Here is a 19,828-nt window from a genome sequence, read left to right as displayed (position 1 = left end):
GGTTTCGGTAAGTTTTTTGTTCAGATTGTTTAGAGTAGAGAGAATGCCAGGCAGGATGTTGGAATGCTCCTCTTGCAGGATGTGGGAAGTCAGGGAGCCCTCCGGTGTCCCTGACAACGAGCCCCGCAAGAAGTGCTTCCAGCTGCAGCGCCCAACAAACTGCGTTAGGGAACTGGAGCAGGAGCTGGATGACCTGCGGATCATTCGGGAGAATGAGGAGATTATAGATCGTAGCTACAGGGAGGTAGTTACGCCAAAGGAGCAGAGGACAGGAAATTGGGTCACTGTCAGACGAGGGAAGAGGAAAGGGCAGGCAGAGCAGGGTTTCCCTGTGGTCATTCCCCTCAACAACAAGTATACCGCATTGGATACTGTTGGGGGGGATGACTTACTTGGAACAAGCTGCAGTAGCCGGATCTCTGGCACTGAGTCTGGCTCTGCAGTGCAGAAGGGAGGGTGGAAAAAGAGGAGAGCGGTAGTGAAAGGGGACTCGATAGTTAGAGGTACAGATAGGAGGTTCTGTGGTCGTGACAGAGAATCCAGGATGGTTTGTTGCCTCCCGGGTGCCAGGGTCAAGGATGTCTCTGATCGCTTGCATGACATTCTGAAGTGGGAAGGTGATCAGCCAGATGTCGTGGTGCACATCAGTACCAATGACATAGCAAGGAAGAGTGAGGAGGTCCTGGAGAGTGCGTATAGAGAACTTGGTAGGAAGTTGAAAAGCAGGACCTCGAGGGTGGTAATCTCAGGATTGCTACCTGTGCTACGTGCCAGTGAGGGTAGGAATAGGATGCTCTGGAAGATGAACAAATGGCTGAGGAACTGCTGTAGGGGGCAGGGTTTCAGATTTCAGGATCATTGGGACCTCTTCTGGGGCAGGTGGGACCTGTACAAGAGAGACAGGTTACACTTGAACTACAGGGGGACCAATATCATTTCAGGGAGGTTTGTTGGTACTACTGGGGAGGCTTTAAACTAGATTTGCAGGGGGATGGGAACCAGAGTGCCAGAGCTGACAGTGTGGCTGGGGTGAAAATAAATGATGTTAAAAGTTCAAGCAAATCCACTAATAGAAAGGTTGTGAGTGGTGGTAAAAAGCTTCTGAGGTGTATCTATTTCAATCTGGGAGTATTGCGGGGAAGGCGGATGAGTTGAGGGCGTGGATTGACACGTGGAATTATGACGTTATAGCAATTATTGAAACTTGGCTACAGGAGGGGCAGGACTGGCAGCTTAATATTCCAGAGTTCCGATGTTTCAGATGTAATCGAGGCAGAGGAATGAAAGGTGGGGGAGTAGCATTGCTTGTTAGGGAAAATATTAAAGCAGTGCTCAGGCAGGACACATTAGAGGGCTTGTCTACTGAGTCCTTATGGGTGGATCTGAGAAACAGGAAAGGTATGGCCACATTAGTGGGATTGTATTACAGACCACCCTATAGTCAACGAGAATTGGAAAAGCAAATCTGCAGAGAGATAGCAGGCAACTGCAGGAATCATAAAGTTGTGGTGGTAGGGGATTTTAATTTTCCATATATTGATTGGGACTCCCATACTGTTAGGGGTCTGGATGGTTTAGAGTTTGTAAAATGTGTTCAGGAAAGTTTTCTAAATCAATATATAGAGGGACCAACTAGAGGGGATGCAATATTGGATCTCCTGTTAGGAAACGAGTTAGGACAAGTGACAGAAGTCTGTGTAGGGGAGCACTTTGGTTCCAGTGATCATAACACCATTAATTTCAACTTGATCACGGACAAGGATAGATCTGGTCCAAGGGTTGAGGTTCTGAACTGGAAAAAGGCCAAATTTGAAGAAATGCGAAAGGATCTAAAAAGTGTGGAATGGGACAGGTTGTTTTCTGGCAAAGATGTGATCGGTAGGTGGGAAGGCTTCAAAGGAGAAATTTTGTGAGTGCAGAATTTGTATGTTCCTGTCAGGATTAAAGGCAAAGTGAATAGGAATAAGGAACCTTGGTTCTCAAGGGATATTACAACTCTGATAAAGAAGAAGAGGGAGTTGTATGACATGCATAGGAAGCAGAGAGTAAATAAGTGCTTGAGGAGTATAAGAAGTGCAAGAAAACATTTAAGAAAGAAATCAGGAGGGCTAAAAGAAGACATGAGGTTGCTTTGGCAGTCAAAGTGAAGGATAGTCCAAAGAGCTTTTACAGGTATATTAAGAGCAAAAGGATTGTAAGGGATAAAATTGGTCCTCTTGAAGATCAGAGTGGTCGGCTATGTGCGGAACCAAAGCAATTGGGGGAGATCTTAAATAGGTTTTTTGTGTCTGTATTTACTAAGGAAACTGGCATGAAGTCTATGGAATTAAGGGAAACAAGTAGTAAGATCATGGAAACTGTACAGATCGAAAAGGAGGAGGTCCTTGCTGTCTTGAGGAAAATTAAAGTGGATAAATCCCCAGGACCTGACAGGGTATTCCCTCGGACCTTGAAGGAGACTAGTGTTGAAATTGCAGGGGCCCTGGCAGAAATATTTAAAAAGTCGCTGTCTGCAGGTGAGGTGCCGGAGGATTGGAGAGTGGCTCATGTTGTTCCGTTGTTTAAAAAAGGATCGAAAAGTAATCTGGGAAATTATAGACCAGTAAGTTTAACGTCAGTAGTAGGTAAGTTATTGAAGGGAGTACTAAGAGACAGAAACTACAAGCATTTGGATAGACAGGGACTTATTAGGGAGAGTCAACATGGCTTTGTGCGTGGCAGGTCATGTTTGACCACCCTATTGGAGTTTTTCGAGGAGGTTACCAGGAAAGTGGATGAAGATAAGGCAGTGGATATTGTCTACATGGACTTCAGTAAGGCCTTTGACAAGGTCCCGCATGGGAGGTTAGTTAGGAAAATTCAGTCGCTAGGTATACATGGAGAGGTGGTAAATTGGATTAGACATTGGCTCAATGGAAGAAGCCAAAGAGTGGTAGTAGAGAATTGCTTCTCCGAGTGGAGGCCTGTGACTAGTGGTGTGCCACAGGGATCAGTGCTGGGTTCATTGTTATTTGTCATCTATATCAATGATCTGGATGATAATGTGGTAAATTGGATCAGCAAATTTGCTGATGATACAAAGATTGGAGGTGTAGTAGACAGTGAGGAAGGTTTTCAGAGCCTGCAGAGGGACTTGGACCAGCTGGAAAAATGGGCTGAAAAATGGCAGATGGAGTTTAGTACAGACAAGTGTGAGGTATTGCACGTTGGAAGGACAAACTAAGGTAGAACATATAGGGTTAATGGTAAGGCACTGAGGAGTGCAGTGGAACAGAGGGATCTGGGAATACAGATACAAAATTCCCTAAAAATAGCGTCACAGGTAGATAGGGTTGTAAAGAGAGCTTTTGGTACATTGGTCTTTATTAATCAAAGTATTGAGTAGAAGAGCTGGAATGTTATGTTGAGGTTGTATAAGGCATTGGTGAGGTCGAATCTGGAGTATTGTGTTCAGTTTTGGTCACCAAATTACAGGAAGGATAGAAATAAGGTTGAAAGAGTGCAGAGAAGGTTTACAAGGATGTTGCCAGGACTTGAGAAACTCAGTTACAGAGAAAGGTTGAATAGGTTAGGACTTTATTCCCTGGAGTGTAGAAGAATGAGGGGAGATTTGATAGAGGTATATAAAATTATGATGGGTATAGATAGAGTGAACGCAAGCAGGCTTTTTCCACTGAGGCAAGGGGAGATAAAAACCAGAGGACATGGGTTAAAGGTGAGGGGGGAAAAGTTTAAAGAGAACATAAGGGGGGGCTTCTTCACACAGAGGGTGGTGGGAGTATGGAATGAGCTGCCAGACGAGTTGGTAAATGTGGGTTCTTTTTTAACATTTAAGAATAAATTGAACAGCTACATGGATGGGAGGTGTATGGAGGGATATGGTCTGTGTGCAGGTCAGTGGGACGAGGCAGAAAATGGTTCAGCACAGCCAAGAAGGGCCAAAAGGCCTGTTTCTGTCCTGTAGTTTCTATGGTTTCTATGGAGGAGGAATTGCCAATCCTGAATCCATACAAAGTTGTCACATGTTCACAGCAAGTGAGCTGTTTTGTAAGTTAAGACACTGGAGTTCTGTAGCAGAAGCAACCCAAAAAAAAATCTTGGTGAACTCAGTGGGTCAAGCAGCATCTATGGAGGGAAATGGACAGTCGACGTTTCAGACTGAACCACAGTCCTCTGACAGCCACCTGAAGATCCACCAAAAGGGAACTTTTACAGATCATCATACTTTACTTGAGTGATCACACTACTAATAAAAAACTGCAGATTCCCGAAAACTGAAACAAAAGCAGATATTGCTGAAGTACTCAGGAAATCTGGCAGTGAAAAGAAATCACAGTTAATAATTGAGGTCAAGGACCGGATTTCTATTTGCTGACTAAAGGTCTTCAAGCATTAGCTGTTTCTTTCTCCCAACCTGAAAACTGCTGAATGTTTCGAAATTATTTGTTTTGATGTCGAGATTATAGTTCAGATTATTGCTTCACTTTTCAATTTGAGAGTTTATCTGCATTAACAGGGCATATATTAAAATCTTTAACGAAGTATGAAGTGTTGATAGGAGATTGAAAATAACAAAGCAGTGAAGAGTTGTGAGTGAGGAAGGCCCCAGAAAATCAGCTAGGAACTTTTAGTTGCTAAATTATATAAATAAATTGATTCCTGGTATCTGGATCTCAGACTCCATAAATCAGTGGTCCCCAATCACCGGGCCGCAAAGCATGAGCTACCGGGCCATGAGGAAAGGATTTGATTTGGCGGTATGAAATGATATGAGTCAGCTGCACCTTTCCTCATTCCCTGTTACGTTCACTGTTGAACTTGAACACATGCGAGGTCATTATCCCCGTGAGGTTATCGGTCGGTCATTAAAAACAAACGTCGCTTGAGATTATCTTTGGAAGAGGAGGTATGGGAAAGTGGCCTAACGATGATGATAACACAGAGGCAGCTGAGGCCGTGACTGCAAAAAAAAAAAGAAAACTTCCTCCAACAGAAAATACGACAAGTCGTACATAAAATATGGCTTTAATGTGACCGGTGACTCGCAAGCACCCCGTGTGTGATATGTGGAGACAAGCTGTTTAATGAGGCAAGGAAGCCCTCAAAACTGCTTCGGCTCCTTGAGTCCAAGCACCTGCACTTAAAGACAAACCCGATGAGTCTTTTGAGCAGAAAAAAATGTGAGCAAGCGGGACAGAAGCAAGTGCTGAGAGTCACCACCTCCGCAAATGCTGCTGCTCTGAGAGCGTCGTACTGAGTGGCTAGTCGTATTGCTAAGGCTAAGAAGCCTTTCACTGTTGGTGAAGAACTGATTCTGCCTGCTGCCAAGGACATGTGCCGTGAACTGTTGGGAGAAGCTGCAGCTAACAAGATGGCACAGGTACGAGGAGACCTGCAGATGCTGGAATTTCAAGCAACACACATAAAAGTTGCTGGTGAACGCAGCAGGCCAGGCAGCATATCTAGGAAGAGGTACAGTCGACGTTTCGGGCCCAGGCCCTTCGTCAGGACTAACTGAAAGAACAGCTAGTAAGAGATTTGAAAGTGGGAAGGGGAGGGGGAGATCCAAAATGATAGGAGAAGACAGGAGGGGGAGGGATGGAGCCAAGAGCTGGACAGTTGATTGACAAAAGGGATATGAGAGGATCATGGGACAGGAGGCCTAGGGAGGAAGAAAAGGGGGAGGGCTGGAAGCCCAGAGGATGGGCAAGGGGTATAGTGAGAGGGACAGAGGGAGAAAAAGGAGAGAGAGAAAAAGAATAAATAAATAATGGATGGGGTACGAGGGGGAGGTGGGGCATTAGCAGAAGTTTGAGAAGTCGATGTTCATGCCATCAGGTTGCAGGATACGCAGACGGAATACAAGGTGTTGTTCCTCCAACCTGAGTGTGGCTTCATCTTTACAGTAGAGGATTCCAAGGATAAACATATCAGAATGGGAATGGGACGTGGAATTAAAATGTGTGGCCACTGGGAGATCCTGCTTTCTCTGGCAGACAGAGCGTAGGTGTTCAGCGAAATGATCTCCCAGTCTGCATCGGGTCTCACCACTATATAGAAGGCCGCATCGGGAGCACTGGACACAGTATATCACCCCAACCAACTCACAGGTGAAGTGTCGCCTCACCTGGAAGGACTGTCTGGGGCCCTGAATGGTGGTAAGGGAGGAAGTGTAAGGGCACATGTAGCACTTGTTCTTCTTACAAGGATAAGTGCCAGGAGCGAGATCAGTGGGGAGGGATGGGTGGGACGAATGGACAAGGGAGTCGCGTAGGGAGCGATTCCTGCAGAAAGGAGGTGGGGGGGGTGGGAAAGATGTGCTTAGTGGTGGGATCCTGTTGGAGGCGGTCGAAGTTACGGAGAATAATATGTTGAACCCGGAGGCTGGTGGAGTGGTAGGTGAGGACCAGGGGAACCCTATTCCTAGTGGGGTAGAGTGAGAGCAGATGTACGTGAAATGGGGGAGATGTGTTTGAGAGCAGAGTTGATGGTGGAGGAAGGGTAGCCCCTTTCTTTAAAAAAGGAAGACATCTCCCTCGTCCTGGAATGAAAAGCCTCATTCTGAGAGCAGATGCAGCAGAGACGGAGGAATTGCGAGAAGGGGATGGCACTTTTGCAAGAGACAGGGTGAGAAGAGGGATAGTCCAGATAGCTGTGAGAGTCCATAGGCTTATAGTAGACATCAGAAAATAAGCTGTCTCCAGAGAGAGAGACAGAAAGATTAAGAAAGGGGAGGGAGGTGTCAGAAATGGACCAGGTAAACTTGAGGGCAGGGTGAAAGTTGGAGGCAAAGTTAATGAAGTCAATGAGCTCAGCATGCGTGTAGGAAGCAGCGCCAATGCAGTCATCGATGTAGCGAAGGAAAAGTGGGGGACAGATACCAGAATAGGTTTGGAACATAGATTGTTCCACAAAGCCAACAAGAAGGCAGGCATAGCTGGGACACATACGGGTGCCAATGGCTACACATTTAGTTTGGAGGAAGTGGGAGGAGCCAAAGGTGAAATTATTAAGAGTAAGGACTAATTCCGCTAGGCGGAATTAGATGGCACAAGTTTCTATTTCAGCTACCAAAGTTTCATTGAGAATCGAGGACGTAGCAGAGGACATCAAAGCACAACTGTTGGAACTGTCACCATGGTATGCTATCCAGTTTGACGAGTCTACCGATGTCGACAACAAGGCAATACTGCTGGTTTATGTGCGATATATATTTCAAGGCAATATGCACAAGGATATGTTGTGTGCACTGCGGCTGCCAACTAACACAACTGGGGCAGAGCAATTCAAATCTTTGAATGACTACATGTCAGGCAAACTGGGCTGGTCATTCTGTGTTGGAATATGCACAGACGGGCTGAAGCTATGACTGGACGGCTGTCTGGTTTCACTACCCAAGTCACAGAGGTTGCTTCTGAATGCCAGTCTACACACTGTGTCATACACAGGGAAATGCTGGCTAGCCGAAAAATGTCACCTGATCTTCACAGCATATTGAGTGACGTTGTTGAAGTTATTAATCACATCAAATCAAAAGCCCTTAACTCACGTCTGTTTGAGCAGCTTTGCGAGGAAATGGATGCAGAGCACAAACACCTTCTCTTACACACTAAGGTCAGGTGGCTATCAAGGGGAAGAGTCCTGGCCAGGGTTTTTGAATTAAGAGAGCAGCTGCAGAGATTTCTTTCAGGAAAAAAGTCACCACTGGCAACACACTTCAGTGATGAGGAGTGAATAGCAAAACTCGCTTATCTGTGTGACATCTCCAACCTGCTCATTGAACCCAATTTGTCACTTCAGGGGAGAATGACAACTGTCTTCAAGTTGGTAGATAAAGTGTCTGCTTTCAAAGCCCAACTGGAACTGTGGGGACGGCAAGTGAACAGGGGCATATTTGACTTGTTCCCAACATTAGCTGGGATTTTGGTTACTTAAAATGTTACGATGCTATTGACTTCTAAGTGACTTATAATTGACATCACTATATTCAGGCGAGGAAAATATATGCTGTGTGTTTAATATTAAGAAGTTGGTCTGCAACCAAAAAGTTATATCAATATTTGCTGCCCTTAAAAACATAGTGATCTGTGCTGGGTGTTTTCCATCACACCAGTATTAACTACAAAAAGTATCCATTCGAGAGGATATCTGGTAACCCATGAAGGAGTTAATAAAGCTGGAATATGCACCTATGAGCAAAATTATTATGCTCCTGCTCTTCCGTTTGGGACAATTTACTGAGTTGTCTGAAATTGCAAACTCAGATAGACTAAATAACAAGGATATATTTCATGTAGTACTAGAGTCAAAAATGAGCATGGATTTAAATTCAAAGGTAAAATGAATAGAGGGGATATGAGGAAAATTTATTTAACCAGAGAGTAATAGGAATCTGCAATGCACTGCCTGACACTTTTGTTAGGGTGGAAATGCTCATCAGTTTTGCATAGTAAACGGATGTTTATTTGAAGAGCTTACAAGTCTACAGGAATGCAACATTTAAATGGCAACACATATCTTATAGAAATTGCTGTCTGTTTTTACCACTGATATCAACAAATAATTTTGCATCATTACACAAAATCCAGTCCAATGGCATTATATCCAAAACAAAATGTAGAATGAACTTACCCTTCTCTCGTTTGAATGCATCTTGAAGATCTTTAATTTTCTCAAGAATTTGAGTTTCCAAAGACTTTTGCCCAACACCAAACCTTCTTAATGTCATTCGTGCAAACTTCCGTTGCTCTTTCCATACGTTTCCATCTGAGAAATGTATACCTGTGCAGTGAAATACAGGTGGCATTTGTAATGATTTATGAGTGGTCTATGTAGCCTGGATGGAAAAATAAGAGAATTCCTTGTAAAGAAATTGATATGGATAGTAAACCTTCCCAACAACCTAGTGGGTAAAGATATCTTATATTTGATTATAAATAACCCAGCTGAGCGCTGTGTTTTCTTGGCTCTGTTCTGATTTTCCTGGTGACAACTAATTGTTGGCTTCAAAACTCATTCATTGTTAAGCTCATCTCTGAGATCAACACAAACAGTGTCTGCCACCATTGGAACCAAACGTCTGTATACGACGTTGTCTTTAGGACACAAAAAATCATGCCAAAAAATATCCTAAAGCATTTTAAACCTTACCCGCTGGCACATGCCATGCTCTACCATCATAGAGGGTAGATGCCATTCATAGAGGATTCCTCAGGCAAACATAGGTGTTCACTAAAACAGTTATCAAACCAATGAAAAAGGGCCCAATATGAAGTTGCTAATTAAGCCGAGACCACATGGTATGACAGGAAAGGTAGAACTACGGACATAAGATCGGCTGACTGGCAGAAGACAAAGACCGGGAAAAAAGGAAGCCTTTTCAGGTTGATTTCCAATGACTTACAGTGTTCCACAGGTGTAGGTGTTGGGTCCATTACTTTGCATGCATATGGTTTGGATGATATGCCAATGATTTGGATGATGGGATTGATAGCTTTGTTGCAAAGTTTTCAGACAATACAAACATAGGTGGGGGGGGCAAGTAGTTTTCAGGAAACAGAGAGGCTACAGAAGAACTTGGACAGATTAGAAGAATGGGCGAAGAATGGGCGAAGAAGTGGCAGATGAAATACAATGTTGTGAAGTTTGTGTCGTGTACTTTGGTGGAAGAAGTAAATGGGTAGACTATTTTTTAAATAGAGAGAAAATATAAAAACCTGAGGTGCAAAAGGACTTTGGAGTTCTTGTGTAGGATTCCCAAAGGTTAAGTTGCAGGTTGAGTTTGTGGTGAGGAAGGCGAATGTGATGATAGAATTCATTTCAAGAGGAAATAAAGAATATAAAAGCAAGGATATAATGTTGAGGCTTAAAAAGCACTGGTGGGGACTCCCTTGGAGTATTGTGATCAGTTTTCGGCCCTTTATCTTTAAACTGGAGAGGGTTCAAAAGAGGTTCACAAAAATGATTCCAGGATTGAATGGCTTGTCATATGAAGAGCATTTGATGGCTCTGGGGCTGTATTCATCAGAATTCAGAAGAATGAGGGGTGGCCTCATTGAAACCTATCAAATAGTGAATGGTCTTGATAGAGTGGATGTGGAGAGGATGTTTCCTGTGGTGGGAGAGTCTAAGACCAAAGGACACAGCCTCAGAACAGACTGGTGTCTTTTTAGAATGGAGATGAGGAGGAACTGTTTTTAACCAGAGAGTGGTGATTCTGTGAAATCCCTGAAGGTTAAAATGCAGATAGAATCAGCAGTAAGGAAGGCAAATAAAATGTTAGTATTCATTTCTAGAGGACTAGAATATAAGGAAGAAGTGTAACACTGAGGCCTTACGAGGCATTGATCAGACTGCACTTGGAGTACTTTGAGCAGTTTTAGACTGCATATTTTGAAAGGATATGTTGGCATTGGAGAGAGCTCAGAGGAGGTTGATGGGAATAATCCCAGGAATGAAAGGGCTATTGTATGAGGAGCATTTAATGGTTCTGGGCCTGTACTCACTGGAGTTTAGAAGAATGAAGGGGGAATCTCACTGAGTATTCAAAGGCCTAGATAGAGTGGACGTGGCAGGGATTTTTCCAATTGTGGAAGAGTTTACAAAGAGAGGGCAGTACAGAAGGACATCTCTTTTGAGCAGTGATGAGAAGTAATTTCTTTAGCAAGAGAGTGGTGCATCTATGGAATTCATTGCCACAGATGGCTGTGAAGTCCACGTCATTGAAGAGGAGGTTGATAGGTACGCAGTTAGTAAGGATATCACAGGTTATGGGGAGAAGGTAAAAGAATGGGATTGTGAAGGAATAATAAATCATCTATGGTTGAATGTGGAGCAGACTTGATGCAGCTAATTCTGCTCCTATATTTTATAAAGAAGTATGAACTGATGGGATAAACTTGTTTGTTTTAGAGACGAGTGATGGTGATTCAGTTGACATTGTGAAGATTTGACAATGCATCTGTTGTTAAGAACAATGACTCGTTTTAGAATTACATTGACTGATATGTCTAGATTATGTAGGAGTACAGGTTCTTTGATCATATACTGTAAGTGTGAAAAGTGGGCCAGCTCACTGGACTTCTCCTCAGACCAGAATTACAATTGGTGCTAATAGCCTCTCAGAATCTACAGGCCAGCTGCCATGAAGCTGGAATCCCTGAGGAACAGTAAGATTAGTGGGTGAAAGTATTCCCTCAATGCTAGTGCATATATTCCCATTCACACCATTGGTGACAACAGCACAAAAAGCAAACAAACATGAGACATAGAAGCTGGTGAAGTTCAATCTTAACACCTGTGTTACCATTCAAAATGAATTAAAACCAGAAGGCCACCCTGCCTCTCGTCCACTCTTCATATTCATTAAGATCAATGCTGTGCTGATTAAAGCTTCAATATGGTATTCCCTTCTATTCCATTACTCATCGGGTGTCTGTTCATTCAATGATCCTGCTTTCACTCTGCTTTGAGAAAAAGATGTCCACACACTCATGACTCTAATAGAGAAAACTTTGCCCGTCATAAATGGGTGAACATCTTATTTCTTTCTTTCTTTCTTTTTCAATCTTTTTATTAGTTTCATAAAATATAAACATAACATAGCAATAATACAAAATTGTTGGAAATACATTGTTATACTTAAGATAAGCAATTATAAAACCAAATAGTATAAATTGACAAAACTCCCAATCATGTAGGGCAACAATGAATAATACAGGACAAAAAAAAATAACTGGAGAAAAATCATGAAAAAGAAAAAAAAATTTTTAAAAAAACAAACTAATTTAAAACAACTAATCAACTAATTAAAAACAACTAATCTAAACAGAATTAGTCAACTAAACGAAAAAGACTTGGACAATTTTAACAACGTAAAAATGGAAGAAAAGAAAACCTTAGTGTCGACGACTCCATTCCTCTCAACCAACACTACAGAGAAGTAAAATAAGTTTGGAAATGGTCAAATTACATCATATGAAAATGTTGAATAAATGGCCTCCAAGCTTTTTTCAAATTTAATGGAAGGGTCATAAACCACACTTCTAATTTTTTCCCAAAGTTAAAAACAACATAGTCTGTGAACACCAGTGAAATACAGTAGGAGGGTTAATCTCTTTCCCATTCAGCAAAAAGGATCTTCTAGCCATTAAAGTATGAAATGCAATCATCCAACGAGCTGAAGAGGTTAAATGATTTGAGTCTATCATTGGTAATCCAAAAATAGCAGTAATTGGGTGAGGTTGTAAGTCTGTATTCAAAACCATTGAAATAATATCAAAAATATCTTTCCAATATTTTTCCAACAAAGGACATGACCAAAACATGTGAGTTAAAGAAGCTATCTCGGAATGACATCTATCACATATAGGATTAATATAAGAATAATAACGAGATAGTTTATCTTTAGACATATGAGCCCTGTGCACTGCTTTAAACTGTATCAACACATGTTTAGCACATATAGAGGATGAATTAACCAATTGAAGAATTTTTTCCCATTTTTCGATCGGCATAATAATCTTAAATTCTCTTTCCCAATCAGTTTTAATTTTATTGGAAACATCAGGACATAAATTCATAATTATGTTATAAATAATTGCTACAACACTTTTCTGAGAGAGACTTAGATCTAAAATTTTTTCCAAAGTAGCCATTGGATATGAGTGTGGAAAATTAGGAGAAGCTGTAATTAAAAAGTTTCTAATCTGTAGGTATCTAAAAAAGTGAGATCTGGGTAAATTATATTTATTAGAAAGTTGATCAAAAGACATGAAACAAATATCCAAAAATAAATCACAAAAACGTACTATACCTTTGGTTTTCCAATCAAAGCAAGCTTGATCCGTAGTGGAAGGTTGAAAAGGGAAATTAGATATAATAGTACTTGCTAAAATAAATTGATTAAACCCAAAAAATCTTCGGAATTGAAACCATATACATAAAGCATGCTTAACTATTGGATTATTCATTTGTTTATACAATTTAGAAGAAATAAAAGGAAGCGAAGTTCCTAAAACCGAACCCAAAGAAAACCCTTGTAATGAATTACATTCAAGATTTACCCAATGTGGATTTAAAGATACATCCAAATCTCGTAACCAAAATTTTAAGAATCGAATATTAATTGCTCATTAATAAAATCTAAACTTCAGGAGGGCGAGCCCCCGCTCTTTTTTAGATTTCTGTAAATACCTTTTACCTAGCCTAGGACCTTTGTTCTGCCATATATATGAGGAAATTATTAAATCAACATTATCAAAAAAAGATTTTGGGATAAAAATTGGAACCGATTGAAAGAGATATAGAAATTTAGGCAAAATAATCATCTTAATAGCATTAATCCGACCTATCAAAGACAAAGATATTGGTGACCATATAGTAAACAAAAGTTTAATCTGATCAATTAAAGGTAAAAAAATTAGCTTTAAATAAATCTTTATACTTTTTTGTGATTATAACCCCTAAATATATAAATGAGTCAGTAACCAATTTAAATGGTAAACATCCATAAATAGGTACCTGCTTATTTAGGGGAAATAATTCACTCTTATTAAGATTTAATTTGTAGCCAGAAAAATTACTAAATTGAGCCAACAAAGCTAGAATAGCAGGAATTGACTTCTCCGGATTAGAGATATATAATAACAAATCATCTGCATATAGTGATAATTTATGTATTTTGTTTCCATGGGTAATACCAAAAATATTGGGCGAGTCACGGATAGCAATTGCTAAAGGTTCAAGGGCGATATTAAATAGTAAAGGACTAAGAGGGCATCCTTGCCTAGTACCACGAAATAGACGAAAAAAGGGAGATCTTTGATTATTAGTACAAACCGAAGCTACCGGGGAATAATATAACAATTTAATCCAAGATATAAATATCAAACTAAAATTAAATTTCTCAAGCACACTAAATAAATAAGGCCATTCAACTCTGTCAAAGGCTTTCTCAGCATCTCATGAGATAATACATTCTGGGGTAATAAGTGAAGGAGTGTAAACAATATTCATTAACCTCCTAATATTAAAGGATGAATAACGATTTTTAATAAATCCAGTTTGGTCCATAGATACAATTTGAGGTAATACCTTCTCTAACCTAGTTGCTAAAATTTTTGAAAAAATTTTTGAATCTACATTCAAAAGAGATATTGTTCTGTATGATGCACAATCAGTAGGATCTTTGTTCTTTTTAATAATTAAGGAAATAGAGGCTTCATAAAACGATTGTGGTAATTTACCTAAACTGATTGCTTCTTCGAATATTCTAGACAACCACGGAGAGAGAATAGAGGAAAAGGATTTTAAAAATTCCACTGTAAACCCGTCCGGACCGGGAGCTTTACCAGAATTCAATGATGAGATTGCAGTTATTATTTCTTCCTCTGTAACAGGAGTTTCTAATGATAAGCAATCTTCGGGTGATAATTTCGGAAAATTCAGTTTACTTAAAAAATCATGCATGGTATTAAAATCATGAGGAAAATTAGTGTGATATAAAGAGGTATAAAATTCTTGAAAGGTTTTGTTTATCCTGTCATGATCAAATGCCAAAGTATCATCGAGTTTGCGAATCTTAGTAATTTCACTTTTAACCGAAGCAAATTTCAATTGATTAGCCAATAATTTACCCGATTTATCACTCTGAATATAAAAATCACTTTTAGTTCTCATTAATTGATTTTCAATCGAGGATGTTAATAGTAAGCTATGTTCCAATTGAAGTTCAACTCTGTGTTTGTACAGCTACTGGGAGAAATAGCATATTTTTTTTATCAATTTCTTTAATTTTATCAACCAACAAGAGTATTTCATTCTTAGCACGTTTTTTCAAACCAGCCGAATAGGAAATAATCTGACCACGGATATAAGCTTTAAAAGCGTCCCAAACTGTTTCATTGGAAACTTCTTCCGTAGTATTAATTGAAAAAAAGAAATCAATCTGTCCCTTTATAAACTTGACAAAGTCCAAGTCTTGAAGCAAAATAGGGTTACATCGCCATTGTCTATTAGTACAAGAAGTATCCATTAACTTGATAGAAAGTTTCATTGGAGCATGATCTGAAATGGCGATAATGTCATAATTACAATCAATTACATATGGGATTAATCGAGAGTCAATAAAAAAATAGTCAATTCGAGAATAAGAACGATGAACATGTGAAAAGAATGAAAATTCTTTATCCTTTGGGTGTAGAAATCTCCAAATTTCTGAAATCCCAGAATCAAACATAAAAGAGTTAATAAAAGTAGCCGACTTATTCAGTAAAGCCGGACTACCTATGGATCTGTCCAACATGGGATTCAAACATAAATTAAAGTCACCGCCCATTATCAACATATACTCGTTTAAGTTAGGAAAGGAAGTGAATATGTGTTTAAAACATTCAGGGTAATCCACATTCAGAGCATAAACATTAAACATAGCAACCTTTTTATTGAAAAGTAACCCAGTGATTAACAAAAATCTACCATTAGGATCTGAGATAATGTCTTGATGAATAAATGTAATTGAGGGATCTATAAAAATTGAAACACCTTTAACTTTGGCTTGGGAGTTTGAGTGGTATTATTCTTTCCAGAACTTAAAGAAGCGTTGATTATCCGCTTTCCTTACATGAGTTTCTTGTGCAAAAATAATATGAGCATTCAGTCTTTGGAATACTTTGAAAATCTTTTTCCATTTTTTTGGATGGTTTAAACCATTTGTATTCCAAGAGACAAAATTAATAATGTGAGCCATAATTTAAGATTAACCCTTTGGTGAGTAAAGGATTAACCATAATGTGAGTTCATGAAATCGGAAGAGGAATACATGATCAGAGAGGAACCAGAAATCCCGACACAGCAGACATCTTTGTAGTACTAAATCAGGCCAATAGAAAAAATTAAAAAAGAAAAAGACTACCCCACCCTCCATCTCCAAGAACCCCGAACTAAGCCAGTAAAGGCTGAAGAAAGAACTAACTAATACTGAATCTAACCCCATTTCTGCAGGAGGCAACTCCAAAGATATATGTTATATAGATGACCCCCCGGAAACTGATATATAAAAAAAAATTAAACACTATACTATAATAATCTACATAGTATAACTACTAAGATAATTAAGAAAATGTTAGTATCAATATGTATGATTAGTTAATTATAAGTGAGAGTAAGTAAAATATTGCTTCCAAAGAAAGGGGATTATGGGAAGAAGAAACATAAGAACATGGCGTCCCAAAAAGAACAAAGGAGATTATGCAAAAAGAAAAACAAATCGCCACTTTAATTGTACAAAAACAAAAATAAAGAACATATAACTGAAAATGATCGTCAGATCAAATCGTTAGTAATAATATCGGAAAACAAAAAGTTAAGGAAAAATTAACTAAAAAGAAAGTAACGTTATTCACAAGAAATAACTATTTTATATAAGTTGTAAAGTGCTAACTACAGTAGTAAGCACAAAACAAAAATCTTGAGCTTATTAAAATCCTTCATCGTACGGTAGAAGGTGGTTTATTTAAAAAAAAAACACGAGAAAAAGAAGCTGATATTGAGAGCACAGAACATTAGTTAAAGGGCGGTGTCCGTATCAGATGGGTAGTTATCTTCCAAAAAGCTTCGAGCGGCGGTTATGGAATGGAAGACGCGACGAGATCCATCAGGAAGAGAAATTCTTAGACGTGCAGGGTACAATAATGCCGGTTTGAGATTCTTTTGATAACATTCCGACATCAGAGGTTTAAAAGTCAGTCGCTCTTTCATCACTTCGGGACTGTAATCTTGAACTATCCTGAAGGAATGCTGGCGATAATTGATCATCCCTTGCCGAGGAGCAGTCTGGAGAAGCTGTTCTTTAACATTAACATAATGGAAATGAAGAATAATTGGTCTCGGTTTGGATACAGCCGATGCTGACTTTGGCCGCGGTATACGGTGCGCACGGTTAAGTAATGGATGCTCGTTGGGAAAAACTGAACTGAACGTATCCTTTAAACGTTGAGCAAAGAATATTAAAGGGTCTCCATCCTCAACATCCTCGGGTAGACCAATTATACGTAAGTTTTGTCTTCTCGATCGATTTTCAAGATTTTATTTCTAAACAATGGACGCTTGTTCGAGAACCAGTGTCTCTTTCCTTCAGTGAAGTCTTATTTTTTTGCTTCCCTTTGCCTGCAAAGATCTATTAATGTTTTTCTCGAATATACTTAGTAACTTTGCTTCTACTGCTTCTTGGGTAGAAAACTGCAGAGATTTACAATCCTGTGATGGACGAAATTTCTTATCTTCAATTTGCTGTTCAACTTCATAACATATTAAAATATTATGAAAAAACAATGGATTTTATGGGGTCTGTAGAAACTTGCTTCAAAAATCTTCACTTGCTGAGTGAGTTCTGAAAAGCATAAGGAATTATCTGCATATCCCAGCATAGAGAAAGTATATATAGCACACTCATTTCAACTTCATGTGGAATAATTCCACTCACTGTAAGTAAAAACCAGAAAACATGGGAAATATGCAATATTTGTGGAAAAAAATGGCATTAACATTTTACTTTGTAGACCTAAACAACAGAATTAGGAAATACTATAAGTTGAACATGTTTTGCATTGCAGAGGAGGAGAATGAGCAGAGTGAACAAAGGGATAAGAGCAAGAGAGATTGTTCATTGTTTATTCCCTCAATTTCCACCCTTATCTCAGGCAATCTTTTCCATGTCTCCATCACTCCTGTTTATGTGTGACTCAAACTTGTTCAACTTGCATCATTTCTGAGTTCTGATAACAGGTCTTCAACATGACTCATCACCGTCTTTTCTCTCTGCACAGATGTTGTCCAGCATGCAGTATAGTGCCAACATTGTCCATTCTTATGTCAGATTTCAAGCATCTGTTGTTTTTAGCATTTTTGAATTATTCCACTATCTTGTTTATACCAGAAAATAATGTTTGCAATTGAAACCTTTGTTGTGTGCTTTTAGATTCACACACAAGCATTCTTTTCACTCCCCTGTATCGCCAAGGAGACCAATTAATTTATATGCAACATATGTTCCTTCAAAATTGCAAGTTTTTTTTGTTGACATCTTTGTGAAAGAGACTTAAGAATAAACTGATTTTCTATTTCATCCCTTAGTTTCTTCTTTGAGACAGTCTTGATATTTGACCACAGTACTCTGTGACTTTCGATAAAATAGAAATTGAATCTTGTAGTACAATGTCAAAAACTGAAAGAAACAACTCTGATGCCTAAAACAAGTCAAAGCAGCCAAACATTATTTGCAACTCAGTACTGCTCTTGGAGATGTGAACACATACTTTCCTGTCTCTAAAGGTTTCATTGCTGTGTTAAAAATATGCACACTGAAGAACTAGAATACTCCTCAAGTATAAAGATTTTCATTTTACGTTTTGGTGAAAATCCTGCTTACATCATTCTATAACAGATAACATATTTCATAAATTAGAAGGTCCTACAATTATCCAGTTCTGAGCAAAGAAATAAAACAATTAAACATATTACTTACCGTGTCCCTTGACAATATCATCAAAAACTGGAAATGCTGCTGTTCCTGCAAAAACATCTGTCTGGTGAACCACAGCCTCTTTAAAAGCATTTAAACCATTTATGACAACAAGGTAAGAATATCCAATCCTCAGGCTAAAAATATCTCCATACTTCTCTGCAAACTGTAAAAGATATACTCTATTAGTATTTGGCTTGTTATGTCAGTCACAAAATTTTGGGTATACTTGCGAGGAAGAGCTTACATGTCCCAAATGAAAATAGTTCTGAACATTATTTCGTAAGATCTGTAATTTTAAACCAATCTTTTAACACTTGAAAACACTGGGCCTGGATTTTATTCAGCAAGTTTTTAATGAGTTAATCTGCTATTGAAAATTGAAACATCTTAATCTTCATCTGTTATTGCTACTCTTCTTCAATCCTCAAATTAATGAAATGATACAAAGATCTAATTGCTCAACAGCTAAACTCAAACACGGAGCAAAATAAAAAAGACCTACACATAGATTAAAAATAATTGCCGTATTTTTGTTTATTTGTAGTGGGATACCTACACATTCTACACTTGTGAATTACCATTTACAGTAAATGGTAAATATGTGTGTCACAAAACAAAATGGTATATTCTTGGAAATAACACACATAAAATGCTGGAGGAACTCAGCAGGCTATTCAGCAGCTATGGCAAAGAGTACAGTCAATGATTTGGATCAAGACCCTTCAGCAGCAGTGGAGAAAAAAAAGATGAGGAGTAGATTTAAAAGGTGGGGGAAGAGGACAGAGAAACAACATGATAGGTGAAACTGGGAGTTGGAGGGGTGAAGTAAAGAGCTATGAAGTTGATTGATGAAAGGCATACAGGGCTGGAGAAGGGGAAATCTAATAAGAGAGGACAGAAGGCCATGGAAGAAAGAAAAGTGGGGAGGAACATCAGAGCATCAGAGAGAGGTAATGGGCACACAAGGAGATAAGGTGAGAGAGGGAAAAGGGAATGGTGAACAGGGAGCGGGTAATGGGGAATGGTGAAGGCAGGGGGCACATTACTGGAAATCTTGGAAATTTGAGAAATTGAGGTTCATGCCATCAGCTAAGTATGTGTTTCACAAAATAAAATTCCCATTCACATAGGTCCCGATAGCCACCCATTTCAATTCTGCTTCCCATTCCCATTCAGATATGTCCATACATGGCCTCCTCTACTGCCATGATGAGGCTAAACTCAGGTTGGAGGAGCAACACCTCATATACCGTCTGGGTAGTCTCCAGCCCCTTGGTATGTACATAGAATTCTCCAACTTCCAGT

General features: G+C 39.3%; 1 protein-coding gene across 6 annotated transcripts in view; it reads right to left on the bottom strand.

Annotated features, from left to right (window-relative positions):
- LOC134354867 (cytochrome P450 2J4-like) overlaps positions 1 to 19,828 on the bottom strand; it is a 105,267-nt gene that overhangs the window by 84,402 nt on the left and 1,037 nt on the right. For all 6 annotated transcript variants that reach the window (XR_010019910.1, XM_063064279.1, XM_063064282.1 and 3 more), the window contains exons 2-3: positions 18,524 to 18,686; positions 8,632 to 8,781 (exon numbers count right to left, since the gene is read on the bottom strand). Coding sequence is in view for 5 of the 6 variants with exons in the window: in XM_063064279.1 (XP_062920349.1) it covers positions 8,632 to 8,781; positions 18,524 to 18,686 (313 nt within the window). In the remaining variant the exon portion in view is untranslated. The remainder of the gene's footprint in view (positions 1 to 8,631; positions 8,782 to 18,523; positions 18,687 to 19,828) is intronic.

The sequence above is a fragment of the Mobula hypostoma genome, chromosome 12 (genome assembly GCF_963921235.1).
Source record: "Mobula hypostoma chromosome 12, sMobHyp1.1, whole genome shotgun sequence".
NCBI lineage: Eukaryota > Metazoa > Chordata > Chondrichthyes > Myliobatiformes > Myliobatidae > Mobula > Mobula hypostoma.
Note: the sequence above shows the minus strand (reverse complement) of the source record. Positions and strands in the feature narration are given on the sequence as shown.